Source organism: Erythrolamprus reginae, chromosome 4, assembly GCF_031021105.1.
Source record: "Erythrolamprus reginae isolate rEryReg1 chromosome 4, rEryReg1.hap1, whole genome shotgun sequence".
Taxonomy (NCBI): Eukaryota; Metazoa; Chordata; class Lepidosauria; order Squamata; family Dipsadidae; genus Erythrolamprus; species Erythrolamprus reginae.
The window spans coordinates 4,932,628-4,954,854 of NC_091953.1; the positions used below are offsets into that span (position 1 = coordinate 4,932,628).

Consider the following 22,227-nt stretch of genomic DNA (forward strand, 5'->3'; position numbering starts at 1 on the left):
GGCCCGCCAGAGATCATCCATCAACGCGACCAAAGCGGTTTCCGTGCTGTAACCGGGCCTGAAACCCGACTGCTGGGGACCTAGATAATCGGCTTCTTCCAAGGACCGCTGGAGCTGGAGTGCCACCACCTTCTCAACAACCTTCCCCATAAAGGGAAGGTTGGAGACTGGACGGTAGTTATTAAGCACAGCTGGGTCCAGGGAGGGCTTCTTGAGGAGGGGGCGCACAAGCGCTTCTTTATAGAGTGATGGAAAAACTCCCCTCCCCAAGGAAGCGTTGGTAATCTCCTGGGCCCAGCTCCGTGTCACCTCCCTGCTGGCCGAAACCAACCAGGAGGGACACGGATCCAGTAAACAGGTGGCGGAACTCACAGCTCCAATGGCCTTGTCCACTTCATCAGGTGTCACCAGATCAAACTCTTCCCAGACAGGTGGACAAGTACGTGCCCCAGTCACCTCGACTGACTCGTTGTCAGTCGACTCTGCTATACAATTGGAGTCGAGGTCGGCCCGAATCCGAGCGACTTTATCAGCGAAAAACGAGTTAAAGTCCTCGGCACTACTCTGCAAGGGCTCCCCAACTCCCCCCTGATTAAGAAGGGAGCGGGTCACCCTAAACAGAGCGGCCGGGCGGGATTCCGCTGATGCAATCAAGGCGGCATGGTTACGCGCATCTTGCCGCCTTGAGCGCCACTTTGTAAGTCTTAATAAAAGCTCTTACAAGTGTTCGATCAGATTCAGACCTACTCTTCCTCCATCGCTTCTCTAGACGTCTCTTCTGGCGTTTCAACTCCCGGAGCTCCTCGTTGAACCATGGAGCTCTACGGGGTCTAGCGCCACGGAGAGGTCGCAAAGGCGCAATCCGGTCAAGAGCCTCCGCTGCAGCCTCATTCCAGGCTTTCGCAAGAGACTCTGCCGAACTGTGGACAAGTGCCTCTGGTATAACCCCAAGCGCCGTCTGAAAGCCCTCTGGGTCCATCAGGCGTCTGGGGCGGAACATCTTAATTGGTTCCGCCTCCCTGCGGGGAAGGATTGGAGCCAGGAAGTCAAGCCGTAGTAGAAAATGGTCTGACCATGACAAAGGCACTGCTTCTAAGCCCCTTAGTCTCAGACCATTACTCAGTTGCTCGGAAAGGAATACCATGTCGGGTGCGTGCCCCCCCTCATGAGTCGGACCCCGTACTACTTGAGTCAGGTCCATGGCTGTCATGGTGGCCATGAACTCCTGTGCCAACCCAGAGGTTTCGCCGAGTGACGGCAGGTTGAAGTCCCCCAAGACAATAAGTCTGGGGAACTCCACCGCCAACCCGGCTACCTCCTCGAGTAGCACAGGCAGGGCTTTTGACACGCAGCTGGGAGGCAGGTACGTGAGAAATAAGCCCACCTGAACCCCTAGGTCCAACTTCATCAAGAGTGACTCGCAACCCGCAATTTCCGGAGCAATGAGTCCACGTAGGCAAAGGCTCTCCCTGGCTATAATAGCCACTCCTCCCCCCCTTCCCTGGGGTCGAGGTTGATGCCATATCTGAAACCCAGCTGGGCAAATTTCAGAGAGAGGAACACCTCCCTCTGGGCCCAGCCAGGTTTCAGTAATACATGCCAGGTCGGCCTCCTCATCCAGGATCAGATCCCGGATGAGGAGAGCTTTGTTTACCACCGACCTGGCATTAAGCAGCAGCAACCTGAGTCCAGGGCCAGAGTTACACTCATCACCAGTACCCAAGATTGGGCTCACGGAGCCAGAACAAGGGATCGTTATTAAGCAACGGTCCCTCGTTCCCCTGGAACGGCTAACTCCGCGGCCCCCGCCATATCTGCCTCTCCCCAGCAACACAGGAATATTCCGACCCTCTGCCACCCCAGAGATCGATGCCCCATCCCCTCCCGCCTCTTGAGCGTCAGGTGGGCCAAATCTACCATTCATACTCCCACCATTCATCTCATCCATACCGTGACCCCACCCACCCCAGTCATCCCAGTCATACCGGCCATTCCGCCCATGCACACAAGTAATTCTGTCCCAGTCATCCATTTAAATTTTGAACCCCCAATACTAAAAATAGATTAAATTTATAACAGTTAAAACAGTAAAAACACTAATAAATATGTAAAAAATGCAATTTCCAGTTAATTAATTGGTTAGTTAAATATTAAACAAATAAAAATATAAAAATATAAAAATAGCTAAGAATAAAATGTATTAAGATGTATTAAAAATATAGAAAAATATAGAAGAAAAAGGAGCCAGTCAGTAGTTCTTAAATAGTCAATAGCAAGGTGGTACCAAAGTCTAGGTAAATGGCTTAAGATTTTATATAATTGTCCACTTAGCAATTTTCCAGGTTTCTGGGGAAAAAGCTCACCAAAGTGCTGGCCCTGACCACTGACCAGCATCCCCAGTCCAAGTCCATATGGTTTAATTATTGTTTCCCCCAACTTCCTCAACCTTATGTTCTTCTTTTTTCTTGTCGTTTGTTTCAATTGCCTTCCACTGCTCGCTGTTCTTCCTGGGTGGCATCTCCCCTCGCAATAATCTCTCTGGCTCCAGGCCTGCACCATGGCCCCCGTTTCAGTAGTCCCCCCGACGACGGGCGCCCCCACCATTTGGCACCACAGCGTCCCGGGACTAGCTTTAACACTGAAGGGTCCAGCCTTGTTCAATCTTGGTGCTCAGTCTCAGTAGTATTTCCCAACAACAACCACCCGAAAGACACTCCAGAGCTGCAGGTATCAAGGTCTTATTGGGGGTGCTCTCTCTCCAGCCTCCAAATCTCCCCATCCTATCGAGCACGGCAACAGAGGAAGGCAACATGCAGCGGGGGGGGGGGGGGGGGGGGGCGGCTGAGTTCTAATTAGCCGCCGCCATTCCCGCTTCCCAGCTGATCGGTCTGACAGTCTTTATAGCAAAGGAGACAGCGAAGAAGACAGAAGACACACAGAAGACACGCAGCAAATGTTCACCCTCCAAGCCACCGGGCTGCAAACGAGCTGTAAATGGGCTGTCCGGCGCCTCCGACTCCCTCCCGACAGCACAACACAGCTCAGCTGTAAACAGCAGCCGCCATTCCGCCGCGTCTCTGTCAATCCGGCTCCGGGCGTCTTCGCGGCCAAACAGCTCACCCCTGCCGCGAACAACGCTGAATTCAGGTCTTCGGAAGCAGGGACACCTCACCTCCAAGCAGGTTGCTCATTTGACGTGGGTTTTTTTTTCTATATTCTCTATATTTCTGATGTTTTAGCCGTAGTCCGGTGGAGCTATGATTCCACCCTCCTTCCCCCACCGGAACCGGAAACTAACCGGAACCGGAAACTGGTTTTACAGTTTGCATCGTCGGAGTTCCTGGTGTAGCTTTTTTTTGGTATTTAGAGAAATTAGTTGTCATACTCCCTAACCAGACGAGGATAGTTGACAGATTGTCCAAATTGTCCAAATTATCCCAAAGTAGTGACCTTTCCACGTGTTCAATTGAGTCGTAAAGATAGGGATGTTATTTAAGTCACAGTTCAAGAATAGTCTTGTTTGGGAGGTTGAAATAGTTAGGCTCGTTCTAACACAACTGAATTCTCCAATATTAGTAGAAAGAAGTTAAATACAGAGTGCAAAATTTCTGATTTCTACTTTCTAATTAATTATACCTATGTCTATCACTTAATTGTTCACTTATTGGCAGTTAGTCAATTACAACAGTGTTCAATCAGAATATGAGTAGAATTTAGATAGAAATAAGGTTTAAATACAGTTTAAGATAAATAGTTAATCCTTCATAAAAACTATACTCTAATATTAATGTTAATAGTAATCAAGATTGTGTAAATTGATTTAGTAATAAAAGATAATAAATAGTATAGATATTATAAATATAAATATTATAAATATTATAAATAGTATAGGTCTACCTTAAGTTAATTCAAGCTTAGTCTTAAAAAACCTTACAACGTTCTATAAGTACTGTTATAAACACTATATATAATAATTATTAATTAATCCTTCGTAGTATTGTTTAATATCAACTATCAAGTATCAATTAATTTAAGGTTCTTGGTATAACCCCTAAGCCAATAATCAGTTAATCACAATTAATCACAGTTAATCATTTTGGACTGTTAAACCGAGGGAAATCAAGACAGAGATAAGATTTCTTAATCTTAGTTAGAGGAGGAGGAGGGGAGGAGGGGGAGAGATTAAATTAGGGAAAGCACGTGGGCATAAGGAAGGACAAGAAAAGAAATGTAAAAAGAGAGGAAAGACAGGCAAAAATGAATCAGCAAAAAGGAAAAAAAAAAAACGAAAGAAAGAAAGAGTGGGAAAAGAAAACAACACAAAACTAACAGTTACAATGGTCAATATTGATAATAGTAAGAGTGGTAGTAATAATGTTAATAAAATATACTAATGTATTAAGAAAATAAGTGACTAATATAAGTAGCTAACATAAGTAACATAAGTGATTATAAATACGACACGTTTCACTCGGCTCCAAATTTGCAGCGTTGGTTTCAATTAGGCGTCAGCAGTTCAGTCAGTAACTTTCACCAGCACACGATGTCGACAACGATTTCAATTCTCCCACTAGGCATACAGAAGAGAGGGACGTCTTCTCTTCTCTCTGTTCTTCTCCCTCTTTCAGACAGCTTGAATTTTACAACCCCCCACAGACCATACCGAAGCAACAAGCTTTTAGCTTTTAGCCCTCCTTCACCCTCTTCCGCCTCTTCTCTGTCGCCTCCCAGCCGAGTTTCTTTAATGGTGGCTGATTCTCTGGACTCGCTGGAGGGGAGGAGGGGCAAATAGCGTAGACGGTGGTTGTCTCAGCTCTCAAACCTCTTGCAACTCACGCAACTCCTCTCGCCGTTCTTGCTTGTCTCTTGTTTGTTTCCTTCGGGGTGATAGATGGCTGTAGAGGAGTCTTCTTAATCCAGCAGCACAGCGTCCCCAACACTCCAAGTCTCCCTTCTCGTTAACCGTTCCCGAATCTCACTCCAACTCGTTGCAGCGCTTTCCCGCCACGCCGGCCTTACAGCTCCGGTCCTTCTAGGCTCTCCGTCCCGTTCTCCGCTCCCGGGCCTTCAATATAAGGTCTCCAGCCAGCTGCAACCACTTCCGCCCACCATCAACGACTTACTTTTCCCTCAAACAATAACGCGCTCCACTCTCTTCAATCGCCGCTTCTTGATTATAGGAGGCTATATCGTTGTTTTCCACCTCTGAATCTTCCTGGGTAGGTATTATTAATGTTGTTGTAGATATATATAAAAAGATTTTTTTTTTTTTCAAACCGCTGGTGCCGCCGCCGCTCAGTTTTTTTGCTTCCTGATGACAGTTTAGCAAGCCAGGCCTTCGGGCTGGGGACAAAACCCCGGCTTTTTTCCCCGCCAAAACACGGGGGTTTCCCACCCGCTAGGGGGGGGAGTTGCGGACCCCCCAATAGCTGGATGCTTCCCCTCACTGTAATTCTTCCCACCAAGAAGAATTAACACCACTAATTGGTTTTTTAACGGGAAATCTCGAGTACAAACCAGGAGCTTCTGACTTGCACGTCGCTTCAGCCTGGCTCCACCCCCGGAAGTCCTCCTCTGTCGTCAATCTTCTATGTTTCCTCCCTCCCTCCCTCCCTCCCTCCTTCCTTCCTTCCTTCCTTCCTTGTTATTTTCAACTTGTGTTTATTTATTTGTATCCCACCGTTATTATTTTTACAAATAACTCAAGGCAGTGAGCATGCCATGATACTTCTCCAGCACAACAACGACCCTGTGAGGTGGGCTGGGCCGAAGGAAAATGACTGGCCTAAGGTGGGCTAGAACTGATCACCTTCTGGTCTCTAGCCTGGTGCCTTCACCACTAGATCAAATTGACTCTCCAGCATTCGTGATGATGGTTTTTGTCTGAACTACCTTGTAGGGCTGATGGGCTATGCAGGTTTACAGCATTTGTCCAGGTAATGCCAGTGTGCACATCGGTCTGATAAAATGACCATAGAAAACAATGGTCTGCTAATTCTCTCTCTGTTTCCCCCTCTCCCCTTTTCTCTCTCCCTTCCCCTTTCTTTCTCTCCTACCCACTCACCATTCTCCCCTTTCTCTCTCCTTCTCCTGCCACTCTCTCCCTCTCTCCCCCCACCCACCCACCATTCCCTCTCTCCCTCTCCTTCCACTCTCTCCCTTTCCTCCTGTCTCTCACCATTCTCCCTCTCCTCCCGCCCTCTCCCTTTCTCTCTCTTTCTCCTCCCACCCTCTCTCACTCTCTTCCCCACCCACCATCTCCCTTACTTTCTCCCTTTCGCCCTCTCCCTTTCCCCCTCTCATGCAACCCACGGTCTCCTCTGCCCTTCTCCCACCTTCTCCCACCCTCCCACCAACCTCTCCCCTGTCTATCGCCCCTTCTCCCATCCTCTCCACCCTCTCTCTCCCACCCACCCACCACTCTCCCTTTCTCCCTCTCTCTCCTCCCACTCTCCCTTTCCCCACTCTCCCCTACACATCCTCTCTCCTCTCACCCTCTACCACTCCCCTTTCTCTCTCCCTCTCTCCCCCGCCCCACCCACCACTCTCCCTCTCCCTTTCTCTCCCCTTCTCTTCTTGGAAGGCTCTCCCAATTCCTAATGAAGATCGCATTAAGCATCTGCTGGGCCAGAACGCTTGGACCTCCCAGAAAAACGAGTTGGCTAGCCTCTACCCTCGCTTGGCCTCCAAATCGGAAACCGGGAAGATTGGGTTAATTAATCTTGGGAACACCTGCTACATGAACAGCATCCTCCAAGCTCTCTTCATGGCCTCAGAGTAGGCAGTCCTCTCTCCAGCTTTGGCCTCCCCTCCCTCCGTGTTTGTCTTTAGGGGTTTTACACATGAGGCCTCTCGCCATCTGTCTAAACCAGGGGTCTCTAACCTTGGCTCCTTTAAGACTTGTGGACTTCAACTCCCAGAGTTCCTCAGCCAGCAAAGCCCTGACCCCTGACTTAAATGACCCTTCTGGCCTCTTCCAACTGTATCATTCATGGCTGGCTGAGGAACTCTGGGAGTTGAAGTCCATAAGTCTTAAAGTGGCCAAGGTTGAGGATCCCTGACATAAATGACCCTTCTGGCCTCTTCCAACTCTATCATTCATGGCTGGCTGGGGAACTCTGGGAGTTGAAGTCCACAAATCTTAAAGTGGCCATGGTTGGAGACCCCTGATTTAAATGACCCTTCTGGCCTCTTCCAACTCTATCATTCATGGCTGGCTGGGGAACTCTGGGAGTTGAAGTCCACAAGTCTTAAAGTGGCCATGGTTGGAGACCCCTGACTTAAATGACCCTTCTGGCCTCTTCCAACTTTATCATTCATGGCTGGCTGAGGAACTCTGGGAGTTGAAGTCCATAAGTCTTAAAGTGGCCAAGGTTGGGGATCCCTGACATAAATGACCCTTCTGGCCTCTTCCAACTCTATCATTCATGGCTGGCTGGGGAACTCTGGGAGTTGAAGTCCACAAATCTTAAAGTGGCCATGGTTGGAGACCCCTGATTTAAATGACCCTTCTGGCCTCTTCCAACTCTATCATTCATGGCTGGCTGGGGAACTCTGGGAGTTGAAGTCCACAAGTCTTAAAGTGGCCAAGGTTGGGGACCCCTGACTTAAATGACCCTTCTGGCCTCTTCCAACTTTATCATTCATGGCTGGCTAAGGAACTCTGGGAATTGAAGTCCACAAGTCTTAAAGTGGCCTGTCATTGTTACAGATCAGTTGCCAAGCCTCTTGATTTTGATCCTGTAGACCAAGGAGTCCCCAACCTTTCAGACCTCAGGGACCACTAAATCCATAATGTTAAATCACGCGCTCCGTTAATATGATCTGCCTAATGACTGGCTGGGTGGGCGTGGCTATGTAGCCATGTGACTGGGTGGGCGTGGCCAATTCAATGTCACTCACATTGAGGGGTGTCTCATGGGCCTATACTTGCCTCTCCCCTCCCAGCCACTCCTCACCTGCCCGGCCAGGCTACCTTAGGGCCCCTACAGGAAGCAGTTGTTGGAGCTTCTGTGAGTTTAAACAGCCAGTAACTAACTCCAACCACAGTTTCTGTGAGTTTGAACTCACATATCAGAGGCAGTAATGGGCAGCCAAAATTTTTACTGCCACACTGTGAGTGTGGCTTATTTTGTGGGTGTGGTTTGATGGTCATGTGACCAGGTGGGAGTGGCTTGAACGATCATCATCGTTCAAGTGAACTGTTAAGTCCTTGACTTACAACCTCACCAATGTCGCTCTCTGGGGTGACAATCTGCTTCACATTTCCCGCACTCTCCCTCCTGGGTCGCCCCCTGCCTCAGGCAAGGTAGCTAGGCGAACAGGTGCCAATCATCTGTTGAGAAAAGAGGGGGGTGGGAGAAAATGGGCCCCCTGCAGCTCCTGCCAGTGCAGTTTTCCCTGCCGCTTTCCAAGGCAGCGGAGAAGGATGGGAGGGTGGGATGGTCAGCAGGAGCTGGGCATATAGCTTCATTTCTGCCGGTGGAACTGTGTTCCACCCCATCCAGCCTGCTACCCACCCCTGATCGGAGGGCACGCAAGATGTTGCCCTATGTCAGCTCCGCAGCTGGTTTTTTGGCCTTGGGGAAGGCCGTTTTGCTCTCCGAACACTTCAAAGAAGGTTCCCTGTAGCTCCAGAATGCGAAAAACTGCCCAACGGGCAAACCGGAAGTTCAGAAAATGGACTTCCAGTTTGCCCGTTGTGTTCTTTTTTGCACCCTGGGGCTTCAGGAAGCTTCCCTGAACCTTCCGGAGTGCAAAAAACAGCACAACTGTTTTCCCGAACTTCCGGTTTGCCCGTTTGGCTGTTTTTTCAACATGCTAGGCTTCCGTGAGGCCTGTGCATATTCACGGGGATGGGGGGGATTGGGGGCATGCATAGGGGTAGCGGTGGTGGGGTTGCGCATGCGTGGGAGGGAGGGCCTGCTAGCACACCCACACCCACCCTTTTGGCACACTTCTGGCCTTCCGGTGGCATTCAGCTGGGATCTGGGCTTAAGTAAATGGATTAAACCAGGGGTTGGCAAATTTGGCTCTTCTATGACATGTGGACTTCAACTCCCAGAATTCCTCAGCTAGCATGGTTGGCTCAGGAATTCTGGGAGCTGAAGTCCACAAGTCATACAAGAGCCATCTTTGCCAACCCCTGGATTAAACGGAGGGTGGGATTTTGTGACAAGCTTCCCTTTTTTAAGTTTAAGGGGGAAAATCTTTTCCTTTTCAGTTTCAGGCGGACGGTGTTGAATTTAGCCGAGAACAACTCCCAACCTCTGATGGCCAAATTGCAATGGCTCTTCGCTTTCTTAGAGCACAGCCAGGTACTTAATGGAACATTTTTCTTAATTGTAGAGTTAATTGCTTTGGGGGGCTTTAAGATCCATGTTTATTTTAATGATGCGTGAGAGATTAGGGATGTGCGTCGCAGCCTTCAAGTCCCAGATTTCCCCAGTCAGCATGCCTGAGGCAGGATTAGAACTCACAGTCTCCTGGTGATCGACCCAAACCCACCCAGCTGGCTTTCTTGGCTAAGGTGGCACTAGAACTCACAGTCTCCTGGTGATTGGCCCAAACTCACCCAGCTGGCTTTCTTGGCTAAGGTGGCACTAGAACTCACAGTCTCCTGGCGATCGGCACAAAGTCACCCAGCTGGCTTTCATGGCTAAGGTGGCACTAGAACTCACAGTCTCCTGGTGATCGGCCCAAAGTCACCCATCTGGCTTTCTTGGCTAAGGTGGCACTAGAACTCACAGTCTCCTGGCGATCGGCCCAAAGTCACCCAGCTGGCTTTCATGGCTAAGGTGGCACTAGAACTCACAGTCTCCTGGCGATCGGCCCAAAGTCACCCAGCTGGCTTTCATGGCTAAGGTGGCACTAGAACTCACAGTCTCCTGGTGATCAGACCCAACTTACAATAAAATCAACTAGTGTATACGTTTAGCAGGCAAAGAAGAAAAATCAATTCCAGTAACTTTAATGGAAAAAACCCCAGATAAAATAGCACAGCCTAATATCTGAACTGCAGGTACCAAAACGCTGTTGATGGTTTCTTTTCTCTCTGCTTTCTTCCCTTTCCAATACCTCTGTAAGCGGCCGGCAATTTCTCCTGAAAACTTCCTTTTGGCTTCGTGGCCCCCCTGGTTCACCCGAGGTGCCCAGCAAGATTGCTCAGAATATCTGAAATACCTGCTCGATCGGTAAAGTAGATTGTGGATGGTTTGAGAAAATGGGATTTGTATTACAGTACTTAAAAGCAGTGTTTTTCAGCCTTAACCACTTTTAAGATGGGTGGACTTCATAGCTGGCTGGGGAATTCCGGGAGTTGAAATCCACCCATCTTAAAATGGCCACCACTGAAAAACAATGGTTTAAGCCAGGGGTCTGCAACCCAGATGTGACTCTTTCATCCCTCTGCTGCAGCTCCCTGTCACTCAAAATATACATCACAACCGCCAGTGTGCGACACTTGCCAGCACATGATTTATTGAGCTTCTCAACCCATCTTTTTTGGGGGAGACTTCAATTGCATGCAAAAATTTTAAAAAATGTTTTCTCTGTAACAGTTCATTGATTTCATAAATGCAACATGCTATAGGTTTTTTTTGTAGATTTAAAAATTCTGGTTTTAAAAGGAGAGTTTCTATATATAGAAGGAGAGTTTCTCTCTATATATTTTCCCAAATAGAAATTTTATTTTTCTCCAACATAGAATAAAAAACAATACATAAGTACAAACACTAAAACCATGCTGTAAGAAAAATCCCCAGAGCTCTTTACAATAAAAAATGCTTTATTGTTAAGTATTAGTAGTACACAATACAAACAATATATAAAATACTGCAGTTTAATGTTTCCAAATGTAAAATAATGCACTTGGGGAAAAGGAATCCTCAATCTGAGTATTGTATTGGCAGTTCTGTGTTAGCAAAAACTTCAGAAGAGAAGGATTTTGGGGTAGTGATTTCTGACAGTCTCAAAATGGGTGAGCAGTGTGGTCAGGTGGTAGGAAAAGCAAGTAGGATGCTTGGCTGCATAGCTAGAGGTATAACAAGCAGGAAGAGGGAGATTGTGATTCCCTTATATAGAGCGCTGGTGAGACCACATGTGTTCACTTCTGGAGACCTCACCTACAGAAAGATATTGACAAAATTGAACGGGTCCAAAGACGGGCTACAAGAATGGTGGAAGGTCTTAAGCATAAAATGTATCAGGAAAGACTTAATGAACTCAATCTGTAGAGTCTGGAGGACAGAAGGAAAAGGGGGGACATGATTGAAACATTTAAATATGTTAAAGGATTCAGGAGGGAAGTGTTTGTAATAGGAAAGTGAACACAAGAACAAGGGGACACAATCTGAAGTTAGTTGGGGGAAAGATCAAAAGCAACGTGAGAAAATATTATTTCACTGAAAGAGTAGTAGATCCTTGGAACAAACTTCCAGCAGACGTGGTTGGTGAATCCACAGTAACTGAATTGAAACATGCCTGGGATAAACATATATCCATTGTAAGATAAAATACAGGAAATAGTATAAGGGCAGACTAGATGGACCATGAGGTCTTTTTTTGCCGTCAGACTTCTATGTTTCTATGTTTCTAAAACTGATTATGCATGAAAGGGACCACAGAACAGGCTAGCTGTTACCATGACACCTGAAGTATAAATGATCTGCATATATATAGTGTTTGATATGATACCAGCCTCCTCTGTCTGATTCCCCAAATATGGACTTGTTTTTCTGTTATTTCATCATCTTTCTTAGGAACTTTCTATATCATTTATCATGTTTCTTACACATGCTTAAAGTAAAACATATATAAAAGTTTTCTTTTTCTTTTTCTATTAATCATTCAACGGAGGCTTATTTTCTTCCATTATAAAAAAACATTCTGTAGAACTTATGTAATAAGAGAGTTTCTATATTTTAATATCTCTTCCCCCAAAGTCTTCACGAGGAAGAGAGAACGGGTAAAAGGATCTGTCAGAAACTCAAGGCATGTTCCTTGGTATCTTCTGTGGACCGACACCCCTCCACCAGCAAAACCCTGGTAGAAGAAATGTTTGGCGGCAAAATTAAGACCAAGATCCGTTGTCTGAAGTGCCTACAGGTCTCCTCCCGAGAAGAAGCCTTCACAGATCTTTCCTTGGCTTTTCCACCAGCTGAAGACCATCAGTCTGGACTTATCAGCAGTGCATTGATTGGGTCCAGAGAAGAAACATGTCCTGAGATCTTTCGGTCAAGGATCCCGACCCAAAGCAAGCTAAAGGATTTGCCAGCTAAGCTAGGGATCTTGAAGGCCCCTGAGGAGAATCCTTCTACGGAAGCGGTTGGGTCCAGATTCGAAGAGGCCTGTCTCCTGTCAACGTCGGAACAAGACGTCGTTGAAGTGAAGTCCATCAAAGAATCTAACCTGGTTTTACCCAAGCAAATTTCTGGTTGTCGGGCCTCCAGATCTGTTCCAGATTTGATCAATTATTTCTTATCACCTGAGATGCTCACCGCCGAGAACAGGTATGTAAGAAAAAATTCAGCAGACTGTTCTGTCTTGCACGTCCAGTAATTAGCCCAAAATGAAAACTCACACACACAGGTTTCAAATAGAACAAGTGTTCGGAAACTTCAGATCGTGCAGAATGCAGCTGCGAGAGCAATCATGGGTTTTCCCAAATATGCTCATGTCACACCAACACTCCGCAGTCTGCATTGGTTGCCGATCAGTTTCCAGTCACAATTCAAAGTGTTGGTTATGACCTATAAAGCCCTTCATGGCACCGGGCCAGATTATCTCAGGGACCGCCTTCTGCCGCATGAATCCCAGCGACCAGTTAGGTCCCACAGATTTGGCCTTCTCCGGGTCCCGTCAACTAAACAATGTCGGTTGGCGGGGCCCAGGGGAAGAGCCTTCTCTGTGGCGGCCCGGCCCTCTGGAACCAACTCCCCCCAGAGATTAGAATAGCCCCCACCCTCCTTGCCTTTCGTAAGCTCCTCAAAACCCACCTCTGCCGTCAGGCATGGGGGGACTAAGATAATCTTTCCCCCTAGGCTTGTACAATTTATGCATGGTATGTTTGTATGTATGATTGTTTTTATAACAAGGGTTTTAGCTGTTTTATTATTGGATTTTTACATTATGTTTTTATCACTGTTGTTAGCCGCCCCGAGTCCACGGAGAGGGGCGGCATACAAATCCAATAATAAATAAATAAATAAATAAATAAATAAATAAATAAAGAAATAAATAAAGAAAGAAAGAAAGAAAGAAAGAAAGAAAGAAAGAAAGAGTCTTTTTACGAGACATTTGTTAAACTGTACAAAGGCAAACCAACGCTATGTCTTTTCCCCTGCCAAAATATAACTACTAATTTCTAATTATTTATATACATATTTATTATTATTATTATTATTATTATTATTATTATTATTATTATTATTATTAAAGATATTCATACCTTTATTGGTCCTACAGTTACCACATAATTTCCACATCTCCTGTTCATTCTTTCTAAAGGTCATTTGATAAATTCCCATATTTGTAGAGGAGCAGATCTCTTATAGGAACAGGGCTCTCGTTTTTTTTTACAGAAACAGGGTTCTTCGAGGCTATTAAGATACAGGACCTTATGATTTTTATTTTTATTTTTTAATTTTTTTTATTGGTTTTCAAATATATTTTGAAACAGACAAATAAATAACAACAACGAAAATAAACTAAAAATAAACTAAATAAATAATAAAAACAAACAATAAATTTGTTAAAGGGTTAAATAAGGTCTAGGAAGGAAGTGTTTTTAATAGGAAAGTGAACACAAGAACAAGGGGACACAATCTGAAGTTAGTTGGGGGAAAGATCAAAAGCAACATGAGAATATATTATTTTACTGAAAGAGTAGTAGATCCTTGGAACAAACTTCCAGCAGACATGGTTGGTAAATCCACAGTAACTGAATTTAAACATGCCTGGGATAAACATATATCCACCCTAAGATAAAATACAGGAAATAGTATAAAGGGCAGACTAGATGGATCATGAGGTCTTTTTCTGCCGTCAGTCTTCTATGTTTCTATGTAAACAAACAAAAAACAAAATCAACAACAACAACAAAAGAAATTATAACATCAGCATTCAGTATTTCTGCATTGCTACATCAGATATTTCATTAAATCCTATGATAATACAGTAATCCCTCGCTACTTCGCGGTTCATCTTTTGTGGATTCGCTACTTCGCGGGTTTTCAAAGGAGGCTTAAATCCATTAAATCCATTGAAAATTTTAAATCCATTAAAACTTCACAATATTCTTCTACAGTACTACTCTACTCTATTAAAGAAACTGGTAGGATATCACATGTAGTTCCAGCTGAGAAACATTATAGAATGACAGTTTATTGCAAAGGGTGGGCTTTAAAAGTCCGTTAAATACATAAAAAACTATATTTCCTCTACTTCACAGAAATTCGTTTTTCACGGGTGGTCTTGGAACGCATCCCCGCGAAAAACGAGGGATTACTGTATACGTACTAATTAATTAGAGTAATATTCGTATTATTTCATACAATCACAAAATCCCTATTCAAATCATTTATATTTACATATTTATATTCTATATTTTACTGATCTTTATGAATCTTTTGTGATCTTTTTTATTTCTATTTCTTAACTCAATCCACCTGTGCCATTGTGCCCATATTTCATAATACTCAGAATCTTTTTGGCCCCTTAATTCCATCGTCAGTTTGTCCATTTCGGAATTTTTCTTATAAGGTACCACTGTGAGAACTGTGCCTCCCTTCAAGATGCCGAGAAGTTAACCGAGCTGACAGAGGGACCTCACTACCTCATCCTCACCCTGTTGAGGTTCTCCTTTGACCTAGGGACGATGAGAAGGAAGAAGATCCTCGACAACGTCTCGGTCCCGTTGATCCTGAAACTGCCAGTCCTGGGGTCTTCGGACCAAACGAGGGCCTCAGGGCGGGCTTCGTCCTGCAAGGACTTCGCTTCGCTGGTGTACGACCTCTGTAGTGTGGTGGTCCATTCTGGGGTCTCCTCGGAAAGCGGCCATTATTACTGCTATGCCAGGGAATGTGAGGATCCGGCCGCGGAGGGACTTTGTAAAGACAACGCTTGGGACACGGCCTCCGCGAAGTCTACGGACGTCGAGATCCAGTGGTACATCTTTAACGACACCAGGGTCTTCTTCTCATCTTTTGAATCGGTGAGCAACGTGACCTCTTTCTTGCCGAAGGACACGGCTTATCTGCTGTTCTACAGACAGAGAGCAAAACAGGGCTCGAACGGAGCCTGTCCAGAGCCTGGCTGGACAAACGGAAGCTTACATTCTCCGGATAAAAACTTGATGGACGCCATTGCAAAAGATAACATCTTATTCTTGCAGGTAACATGGTTTCCCACTTCCGTCAACTCAATATTTATTTTGTTTTGTTCCCCCTCTCAGGTCCTGGTTGTCTCAAAGGTGCTTTTTTCAAGACAGGCCACTGGACTTTCTTGTTTTTTTCTTTTGAAGACGTTTCGCTTCTCATCCAAGAAGCTTCTTCAGTTCTGACTGAACGGTGGGGAATGGAAAGATTGATATTCCTTGCAGAAAGGTGGTCATTTGCATCTTTTTAGAGCAGTGGTTCTCAACCTGGGGGTCAGGACCTCTTTGGGGGTCAAAGGACCATTTCACAGGGGTCACCTAAAGACCATCAGAAAAGACCAATTTCCTATGTTAGTGTTAGGAACTAAAGCTTCTATTCTGGCGCCTTGGAACATATTTTTACAATCTGACCAATCAGGCGTTTACAGTGGGGGCGTCCCTCTGACCTTTCTGCCAATCAGCTTAAGAAATTTCTTGGTTGAGAAGCAAAACGTCTTCAAAAGAAAAAACTATCTATCTATCTATCTATCTATCTATCTATCTATCTATCTATCATCTATCTATCTAATCTCTCTCTTTCTCTCTCTCTCTCTCTATCTTATCTCTCTCTCTCTCCATCTATCTTATCTCTCTCTCTCTCTCTCTATCTAATATCTCTCTCTCTCTCTCTCTCTATCTATCTATCTATCTTATCTCTCTCTCTCTCTCTCTCTCTATCTTATCTCTCTCTCTCTCTCTCTATCTTATCTCTCTCTCTCTCTCTCTATCTTATCTCTCTCTCTCTCTCTCTCTCTCTATCTATTTTGTCCAATACACAATAATACACAATGAAGGTAACAGAATTAGAGAAAGAATAGAAGAGAGAGTATAGGATAAAATAATCAATGAGAGAATAGAAGGAAGATATAGGGATAGAAGAGAAGATATATGGGATATAGGAGAGAGAATAGGACAGGGGTCGGAAGGCACTCTAGTCTACAAAATGTAGAGTGATTCCAATTTGTTCTTTATGGCTCAGTCTCGAATTCTACTAGCCATAAAACCTCTGACACTATCCCACCTTCCCATCAGTTTTTCCACTTTATTTTCATCCATCATATTCATTTTTCTTTTTTTCATCCTCAGGAACAAGAAAAGCAAGCCAGAAGTAGAAAGGCTTACATATCAGCTTTGCCCAAATCTTCCGTTTGGTGGAAAGATCTCGACAGAGATGACCACGAGGATGACGAAGGCGCCTCAGGGGGTTGCAGCCACGATCCCAGTGGAGGCGGATCGGGGTCCTTCCATGGGCTGGTCTTTTAATTTAATTTATTTTTTTTAATTTAATTTTAGCTCTTGTGTCCAAAGCAGTTGGTTAATCCTTCAATGGGATTCCTTCACCTTGTGATCTTGGACATCTAACCAGGATTGTAGGGGGAGAATGATTATGGTTTATTCTCCCCCGAAACCATGGAAAATGATGTTTTCTGGCGCAACCATGCCTACGGAGACCTCCACCGGTCATCAAAGTGCACTTCCTGAAAGTAGGGGGAAGACGCTGCTGCGACTTCAACTTTTGAGGCCTACAAAGCGGCCATCTTAACGAAGCGTCCACCACTGAAGGGCGATGTTCGTTGTGACCTCCTTCACGTAGGGTTGGGCGATTCATTGTCTCAAGGGCCACCTGACAAACCGGGACTTGAGGGGAGCTGAACCCGTAGGGTGGTGAAGGTGTTTAGGCGCGGACCTACATAAATGCTATTCTCCAAAGCGCCTGAGGGCAGGACAAGAAGCAATGGATGGAAACTAATCAAGGAAAGAAGCAACTTAGAACTCAGGAGACATTTCCCGTCTGAGAACAATTACCAGTGGAACAGAAGTTTTGCTCCTTCAGAAGTTCTGCTCCATCACTGAAGGTTTTTAAGAAGAGACGGGACATCCATTGGTCTGGAAAGGCATATGGTCTCCTCCTGCTTGAACGGGGTGGGTGGGGTGGGGGTTGGACTAGACCTACAAGGTCCCTTCCAACTCTAGTATTCTAAATCTAAATCTAACAACCTCCAAGGCCCACTCCCAACTCTGTTATTTTGCTGAAGTTGATAAACACTGCACCAAGTCATAAACTGTGGTTTGCAAGGTATACCGTATTTATGGGACTATAAAACACACCAGAGTATAAAACGCACCAAGATTTTGAACAGGTAAACAAACAAAAAAAAAGTTGTTGCCCTCCTTAACCTCCAGGAACACTCTACGGGTGTCCCAAACCCTTTGCACAGCCCATTTTTCATGTAAAGCGGGCTCATTTTTCACCTCCAAATGTCGCATTTTTGCCCTCCGTAGCCGCAGGGGCACTTTGCAGGCCTCCCAAACCCTCTGTGTGTCCCATTTTTTTGCAAAAAACAGGACGCATGGGGTGGGGTTTTTAGAGGCCAGAAAGGGCTGTACAGTGTTCCCTCAATTTTTTCGGTGGATGCGTTCCAAGCCCCCCCCCCCCCCCGCGAAAGTCGAATTTCCGCGAAGTAGAGATGCGGAAGTAAATACACTATTTTTGGCTATGAACAGTGTCACAAGCCTTCCCTTAACACTTTAAACCCCTAAATTACCATTTCCCATTCCCTTAGCAACCATTCAGATTATTACTCACCATGTTTATTTATTAAAGTTTATTTTAAAAAATATTTATTAAAAATATTTATTAAAGGCAAATGAAATTTTGGCGATGACGTATGACGTCATCGGGCCGGAAGAACCATGGTATAGGGGGAAAAACCGCAAAGTATTTTTTAATTAATATTTTTGAAAAACCGTGGTATAGACGTTTCGTGAAGTTCGAACCCACAAAAATCGAGGGAACACTGTATTTGGTTTGTAAGGCGCACCAACATTTCCACTTTCTTTTTTTGGGGGTGTGTGTCTTATGCTCCAAAAAAATATGGACTAAGTTAAAATTAGGGAAACTCGGTTCTTTACAAAAGGGAGGGTAGGCAAAGAAATGGTGATGCATTCTATATGCAGTAGTCTACATATACCGTATTTTTCAGAGTATATGACACACCTAGATTTTAGAGGCGGAAAATAAGGAAAAAAGTATTCTGAACCAAATGGTGTAGTAATATATCCTTTAATAAAATACCAGTGTAGCAGAATACTTTTTACAACCATGTACACTTCTTACAAACTTCAAACTTGACAGCTTTAAGGCTAGTGGGTTTCAACTCCCAAAATTCCTCCTGCAGTTGTGCTACATGGGATAATTAGAAGACAAAAACAGCTCAATTTTTGTGAAAAACAAGCTGTTTTTCACCCGTTTTTTCACAAAAATTGGGGAGACAGAGGGGGTCTGGGAAATCTGCAGGGATCTCTTGGGTGCTGGGGGATGACAAAAATGCCATTTTTTGCCCCTTTTTTTCCCACAAAAATGGAAGCATTTTTGCCTTCACATAGTCCCCAGGATCTCCCCAGACCCTTTGCCCACCCAATTTTTGCGAAAGAAATTCACAAAAACGGGGCTGATTTTACCATTCCCCGGTACCCAGAAGCTCTCTGCAGGCTTCCCAGATCCTCTGTCCAAAAATGGGACGTGAGGACCTCATTTTGGGGCAGCAAAAAGGACTGAATTCGGTGTATAAGACACACCGATTTTTCCACCATCTTTGGTGTGTGTGTGTTAAGGTGCGTCTTATACTCCGAAAAATACGGTATGTGTGTTTCCTCATCCTAAACCAGGATGTTTTAAAAGCATGGTTAGTGAGAACAATTAATCAGTGGCCTGCCTTCAGAAGTTGTGGAGGTTTTTAACAAGAAACCGGACAAACATTTGTCTAAAATAGTACAGAGTCTCCTGCTTGAGCAGAGGGTTGGACCAGAAGAACTCTTAAAGTCCCTTCCAACCCTGGTATTCTGTTAGGATTCTTTTCAATTGAAAACAAAAATAGTTGCCTTCAAAATAAAAACAATCCATACGGGCCAGATGTGGCCCGAGGGCCATAAAAATACTCAGGTCTGTTTTAAGTTGGTAAATTCTTTGCGTGTGCAGGGAGTGTTGACTCTGGACCCAAATTTTAATGCAAAGTGCAAAGAAATGTCAAAATTTATTTATTTATTTAATAGATTTGTATGCCGCCCCTCTCCGTAGACTCGGGGCGGCTCACAACAATAACAAGAACAATGTAAGAACAAATCTAATAATTTAAAAAACACTAAAAACCCCATTATTAAAAGCAAACATATACACAAAACATACCATGCATAAACTGTATAGGCCCGGGGGAGATGTCTCAGTTCCCCCATGCCTGACGGCAGAGATGGGTCTTAAGAACTTTACGAAAGGCAAGGAGGGTGGGGGCAGTTCTAATCTCCAGGGGGAGCTGGTTCCAGAGGGTCGGGGCCACCACATAGAAGGCTCTTCTCCTGGGTCCTGCCAAATGACATTGTTTAGTCGACAGGACCCGGAGAAGGCCAACTCTGTGGGACCTAACTGGTCACTGGGATTCATGCGGCAGAAGGCGGTCTCGGAGGTATTCTGGTCCGATGCCAAAGAAGAAAAAAGAAGAAAGACTTTGGGGTAAAATGAGAACCCGGATTGTTGGGGGGCAATAGGACGACTCTGTTAAAAAGTGCTACTGCTAACGTGTTGTAAGCCGCCCTGAGTCTAAGGAGAAGGGCGGCATAAAAAAATTAAATCAATCAATCAATCAATCTGGTTGTACAACCAGTATTGGGTTCCTATCAAAACGGGACACACACACACCGCACCAGTAGTGGGAATGGAATTGCGCCCGCAGATCCAGGTGACCAGTGGGCAGGCGGGTGAGTCAGAGCAAGATTTGGCTCCTTATGCCAAAATCTTGCGCGCCTGCGTGTCTTCTCGCAAAATTTGCTTCCTGCGCATGTGCAAAAACCAAATCTCTCTCCGATGCGCGCACGCACACCTGCCAGTCACCTGGAGCTACGCGTGCATCAGCACTGGTAGCAGCGGTAAGTTGGGACCCCTTCCTGTGTACAATGATTCCGTGGAATGGCTTCCCGCCAGAAGTTGTGAAAACTCCACCACTGGAGGTTTTTAATGGATTGGATAACAGTCTCCTGTTTGAATGGATGGGGACTGGGGAGGTGGACTACAAGTCCTCCAAGGTCCCTTCCAACTCTGTTATGCTGTTAATTGTTTTCCAAGGAAAAGAATGTCAGCCCTGTGAGGTAGATTTATTTATTTATTTTTATTTATTTATTTATTTTGTCCAATACAAATTGAAAGTTAAGGAGAATAAAAACGTGTAGTAGTAAATATCAGGGAAGGGACAGAAGGAGAGATGAGAATAGAATACATCAATGAAGAGTAGAGAAAGGATATATGGATGAGAGAAAAGATATATAAAATATAGGAGAGACAATTGGACAGGGGACGGAAGGCACACGAGTGCACTTATGCTTGCCCCTTACTGACCTCTAAGGAATCTGGAGGGGTCAACCGTGGATAGTCTAAGGGAAAAATGTTGGGGGTTGGGGGTTAACACCACGGAGTCTGGTACATAATGAGTTCCACGCTTCAACAACTCAATTGCTAAAGTCATATTTTTTACAGTCAAGTTTGGAGCGGTTGATATTAAGTTTGAACCTGTTGCATGCTCTTGTGTTGTTGTGGTTGAAGCTGAAGTAGTTGTTGACAGGCAGGATGTTGCAGCATATGATCTTGTGGGCAATATTTAGATCGTGTTTAAGGCGTCGTAGTTCTAAGCTTTCTAGACCAAGGATTGTAAGTCTAGTTTCATAGGGTATTCTGTTTCGAGTGGTGGAGTGAAGGGCTCTTCTGGTGAAGTATTTGCTTAAGAAGAAAGCTTAGCAAAGATTCTAGTTATATATGCATAACAACACCCTCAAAGCCTCTCTGAATTTTTCCTCTCTCTGTTTAAAGAATTAAGGAGAAATTTCCTTGCAGTGAGAACAATTGCTCAGTGGGATGACTGTGTTCAGAAGTTGTGCGTGTTCCATCGCTGGAGATTTTTAACCTGGACAACTCCCTGTCTGAAATAGTGTAGGGCAGCGATGGCTAACCTTTTGCTAGTCGCGTGCCAAAAGCACGCACCCATAAATGCAATGTGAGTTTGACACCACCCCTAACTGCCACCGCCTGCCCCTCTACACGTGTGACCCCACCCCACCCAGTTTTGGGTCTAGCAGGCCTCCCTGAAGCCTCCTGGGATAAAAAATGACCCCATAATCCCATGCGGGGTGTAGTCCAGGCAATAGAATGGAGCTAACGGAGGGTTTTAATGGCCAGATGCCATTCCAGTCACCAATGTGGAGTTTTGTTCAGCAGATATATTCTCAAGGTGCCCAGAGACAGAAATATCTGCCTCTACTTAGGATTGAACTTACAGCCTCCTGATTATCTTATTCATTTATTTATTATATTTATTTTATTAATTATTAATTATTATTTATTTATTTATTTATATTTGAATTTCAATTTCAATTTGAATGCCGCTCAACTCCTGAGGGACTGGTGAGGTGATTGTGAGGTGATTGTAAGGTGATTGTGAGGCGAGAGCGCCACCTCTAGGCCACTGCAATATTTAATCGTACTGTGATAAATTAATTTACTTCATTGGTCTCTTCTTTTCCTTCTCTGAACCAGATATTAAAGAACATAAATCTGATAAATCTTTCTCAAGTATCTAACCTGGCTTCGTCACCTGTTAGGATCTTTCCCACAGAACTCACTGCTACTAGAGAAATATATAGAGGCAGTCCTTCACTTAGGACTACAATTGAGCCCAACATTTATGTTTCTAAGCGAAACAGTTGTCAATTGTGGCCGTACAGATTCACCTAACAACCAGGAGACAAATTTAACAACTGCAACAATTCACTTA

General features: G+C 44.9%; 1 protein-coding gene across 3 annotated transcripts in view; it reads left to right on the forward strand.

Moving 5' to 3' along the window:
* Positions 1–17,531, forward strand: part of USP35 (ubiquitin specific peptidase 35) — a 43,077-nt gene extending 25,546 nt beyond the window's left edge. For all 3 annotated transcript variants that reach the window (XM_070749522.1, XM_070749521.1, XM_070749523.1), the window contains exons 7-12: positions 6,584–6,777; positions 9,224–9,317; positions 10,087–10,193; positions 11,943–12,509; positions 14,761–15,391; positions 16,499–17,531. In XM_070749522.1, coding sequence (XP_070605623.1) covers positions 6,584–6,777; positions 9,224–9,317; positions 10,087–10,193; positions 11,943–12,509; positions 14,761–15,391; positions 16,499–16,675 — 1,770 coding nt within the window. In that variant the 3' untranslated portion in view covers positions 16,676–17,531. The remainder of the gene's footprint in view (positions 1–6,583; positions 6,778–9,223; positions 9,318–10,086; positions 10,194–11,942; positions 12,510–14,760; positions 15,392–16,498) is intronic.
* The last annotated feature ends 4,696 nt before the right edge of the window (positions 17,532–22,227 follow it).